The sequence below is a fragment of the Ischnura elegans genome, chromosome X (assembly GCF_921293095.1).
Source record: "Ischnura elegans chromosome X, ioIscEleg1.1, whole genome shotgun sequence".
Classification (NCBI taxonomy): Eukaryota; Metazoa; Arthropoda; class Insecta; order Odonata; family Coenagrionidae; genus Ischnura; species Ischnura elegans.
In genome coordinates, this window is record NC_060259.1 from 24275860 (window position 1) to 24279842 (window position 3983).

The following is a 3983-nucleotide window of genomic DNA, read 5'->3' on the forward strand; positions in this document are numbered from 1 at the left end:
TATATCCACTAACATGCAACCTGATGGAGGATAATAAAAATTATCGATGGCTACCGATTGCATATAATCCCGAATGATTGCTGCCGCAGCTTCCTGGACATTAAGTCACTCATCTCGTCTTGATTTATTTGATCATGATAATTTTCAATTTTGTCATAATCATTGACATCAATTTTTTATGACGAAACTATATTTTTTATTACGAAATTGCAATTTTATGACGAAATTTTAGACCGAAATTGACCGATTTTTATGACGAAATCCACAGTTTTTACTCACCGATAATCTTTTTTTTATCTTATAAATAATTATGACTCACTAGATGTGACTTTTTCGCTAATTCACCTAAAATCTCAAAAAAACGCGAAATTACGTTTTATTTACCGATTTGGCGTAATTTCGTGATATCGCGTCTCGCGAATTTCACGGACCTCTACCTATTACACTCACAAAATAAAACACACAGTTGGAATTCCATTGAAATACCAGTAAATATCTATGTTTGCGACTGGTATATAATGGAACATAAATGGAGTGAGTTTTTTTACCATGATTTTAAACGTGGCAGTTGGAAAAACACTGAGGTCACAATGGAAATCTTAGATGATAATGAATTAACAATGCCTTCATAGACTCTCGACAGGATTGGGATTCTGTTGAAGCACCTATTTCCTGAGCAAAAACGTAGAACCATCAAAACCATAGAAACATAGTACGCCAGGTGATATTTGAATCCACTCATCCTCTAGTTATCACCACTTATAACTAGAATAAAATTTTAAGCTAAGTTTGCCCTTTTTCAGTCCTTTGCAAAACATCTCTCGTTTAAAAATGTGCTTAATTTGCTAGCTAAAACTATCAATCAGGAATAATTAACCACTAAAAAACAATCACATGATTAAAATATATCTCATGCTCGCAATTAAGATCAATTTTCTTTTTCCCAGATAATTGTTAAACACCTATTATCTGTTCATATAGCCGTGTCCCAACTCGTTAGCCATTAGGCATCATGTATTTAGCCAGCCAGATTCTGGGCAGCCAACCACAAGGGAGCATGAATTGGGACATCCTTACGGAGGTGCTGCCATCTACTGGGCACTAGGCCAATGCAAAACAAGAGATAATCGGAATGATTTGAACAAATGATGAACAAAACCCAGCCTAAATTGTTAAAATGTGATTTTGAGTATTAGATATCGAAGAAGAGTATTTAATCATAATTTTAGTATCTTAGACAACCTTTTTGTAATAGTAAAGTAGGGTTATACTTTAATTCGTATTTTTAGTTACGTATGGTTTTGTTAAAGAGGTTTTAGCTAAGTTTGTGGCGAAATGTTAACGTATATCCCTTTTAATTGGTTTGTAATATTTAAATCGTCTCTCAACCAAGTACTTTTTTGAATTCCTTATATTTTAGCAATTTAATTTTTAGTTTTGTATTATTAGAACAGGTCTATTTAGTCTATTCAAACGGTTACTGTCTGATTTGGGATTTATTTTCAAAATATATTTAAAGTATGGTTTACGTACATAAATCAGGTTTCGGTATCATCTTTTAATCACCATACATTTTAATTTTTGTTACTTATACCGATTCCAATTTCGGGACTTTGTCCAATAACATATAATAATAATTGTTTATTCTTACGGGTGTTAACCTAATGTACAAAAAGTGTTAAATAAGAATTTAGACATAGTGTTACATAATTAAGAATATATTAGAAGCATATAAACATCAATAAGCATTATTTAACACGTTAGAAAAGTAAACGGTAGCAAAAGATAACATGTGATCGGTATAAAAAGTTATAAAATAACATATGCATACACAAGAAGCATATAAACATTAATTAGCATTAAAATTAACGCCGCCTTCTCTTTAACTAATTTCTCCGTAATTCTTACACTTCCATTAACGCAATTTCTTTATTTTTAAACAAAATAAAAATTAATAATTATTCGAACAAGTCTCAAAATATCAACACTACTTGCAAACAAGTACTATCCCTTGTAGACAGCCATGATGCCCTTTCTCCTGAAGACGCTTGGCACGCTTTGAATCATGGGAAAAGTGGGGCGAAGGATGCACTCCTCGATGCCTAAATCTGGCGGCCGCGTTAGCTGCCTAAATTCCCTCCCTTATGCTGGCTAACGAGTTGGGACATCCTTCCAAGATGGCGTCATGGCTAAATCCTGGAATTGGCATAGCCAAATGGCCAATTGGGACACGGCTTTTATCTCTGCGGGTCAACTTTCGTGAGATCCCGGACACTCTCGGAGGGCCTCGCTGAAGGGGGAGGGGCCTCGCTGAAGGGGAAGGGGCCTCGCTGAAGGGGAAGGGGTAGTACCGAGAGAGAGAGAGCAGGAGCGACCTTAACGTTGCCAAATGTACATAGCCGCCCTTGTGTCTCACTGAAAAGGTGTGACTCACACGTGGCCACAGATATTTTGGGCCCGGCGGCGAAACAATGCATACAATGTATTGAGGATAATCCCATCTCAGAAGCCAGGATATTGTCCGCTAAATGCGAGACCGCTGGTGAAAGGCATACATAGGCGTAACATTCTCATAATCGGGGAGTGCAAGGGAATCCGCGAGGATGAGGATGCAAAAAGAATGTAGAAAAGTAGCGCGACGGGTATTTTATTAAATAATTTATTTGTAATTTATTGCTGGAGTGGTGTGGCTAATATTTCAACCTCCTCGTCTTCCCTCCCGTCAGTGTCTTCATTTTCGGAGTCACTTTCCGTGGGCTGTATAATTATCGGCTCCATAATAGCGTCCCTAGCAATTTCTTTTTTCAGATCTTCATCTTGCAGCTGTTCTGCGTGACGGACACATGCAGCCCACGCATCCTGCGTCACTTCATCGATGACCTGCAAAATTAAAGTTCGCGGATCACTTATTCAATCCAACCGAAAATGTTAGCCAATCTCTCCAGTTTTGGCGATACCAACCTGATTAGTGATGTCTTCAAGGTCTTTCATCTTGAACGTGGTATTCCTGTCAGCTACCTGTCTTTTTACTTGTGCCCACACCATTTCAATTGGATTGTATTGGCAATGAAATGGCGGAAGTCTTACGACAGTATGTCCTGCGTTTGCAGCCATAATATCTAGCTCAAATTCTTTTATCCCCTTCGCTGCTTGCACCAATTCCAATAATTCCGCCCTAGTCTGGCAACAGGTGTATGGGATATTCTTCTTCATCAGCCAATCCTGAATATCGGACTTCCTCGTGGAGGTCGTGGGCGGCTTATCCCTCACAACGGAGTGGTAGCTGGCATTGTCCATCACAATCACAGAATTTTTTATATCTCGCTGCTCTAAGACACTTAAAAAGTTTTGGAACCTGTGAATGAGTTTTAAAGAAGCACGAAGTTAACAATAAACATCAACTTCGCTTAAAAATCAACAAGAAGTGTGTAGAATTTTTAATTTAATATTTTTTAAATAATACTGTGAAATTAATTCCTAAGTTTTAGACTTACCATTTCGTAAAGACGATTGCATTCATATCGCAATGGCAATCCGTATTTTTTGCCTTTACTCCGGAATACCAGCTTGCATTCGTTGAGGAAGCCAGTTTCCGCCGATCCCACATGACAAATTATTAATCTTGATCCCTTCCCGATGGGAACTTTCATCCCTCCTTCTTCATTCGGCCCTATCCAACATGCTCCTAAGGAGTAATTTTGATTTACCCAAGTTTCATCGAGATAAAAAATTGGCCTTGGTCCACTGCTCCGCAAGTTTTCCATTTTTCTGAGGAAAAAAATTCTGGCTGCGACAATGTCTCCCCTCTCCATAAGGAATTTCCTCCCATCCACTGTTCTTTTATAACGGAAGCCAATGTCTCTCATAGCCTTCCACAATGATGTGCGGCCACCGACAAATTCACCTGATTCCCTCATTTTTCTATGGACCTCAGTAATTTTTCCCTGTAACCTAACCCTGGTCATAAAAATCGAGGATACTCC

The 3983-nt window shown here is 38.1% G+C and overlaps 1 protein-coding gene across 1 annotated transcript; it reads right to left on the reverse strand.

The window, feature by feature from the left end:
• Positions 1-2500: 2500 nt before the first annotated feature.
• LOC124171727 lies at positions 2501-3367 on the reverse strand. The gene is made up of 2 exons (XM_046550993.1): positions 2962-3367; positions 2501-2880 (listed from the first exon to the last, which is right to left on the reverse strand). Exons 1-2 carry the CDS (start codon positions 3295-3297, stop codon positions 2671-2673), a joined length of 546 nt encoding a protein of 181 aa, XP_046406949.1. The 5' UTR covers positions 3298-3367; the 3' UTR covers positions 2501-2670.
• Positions 3368-3983: the final 616 nt, after the last annotated feature.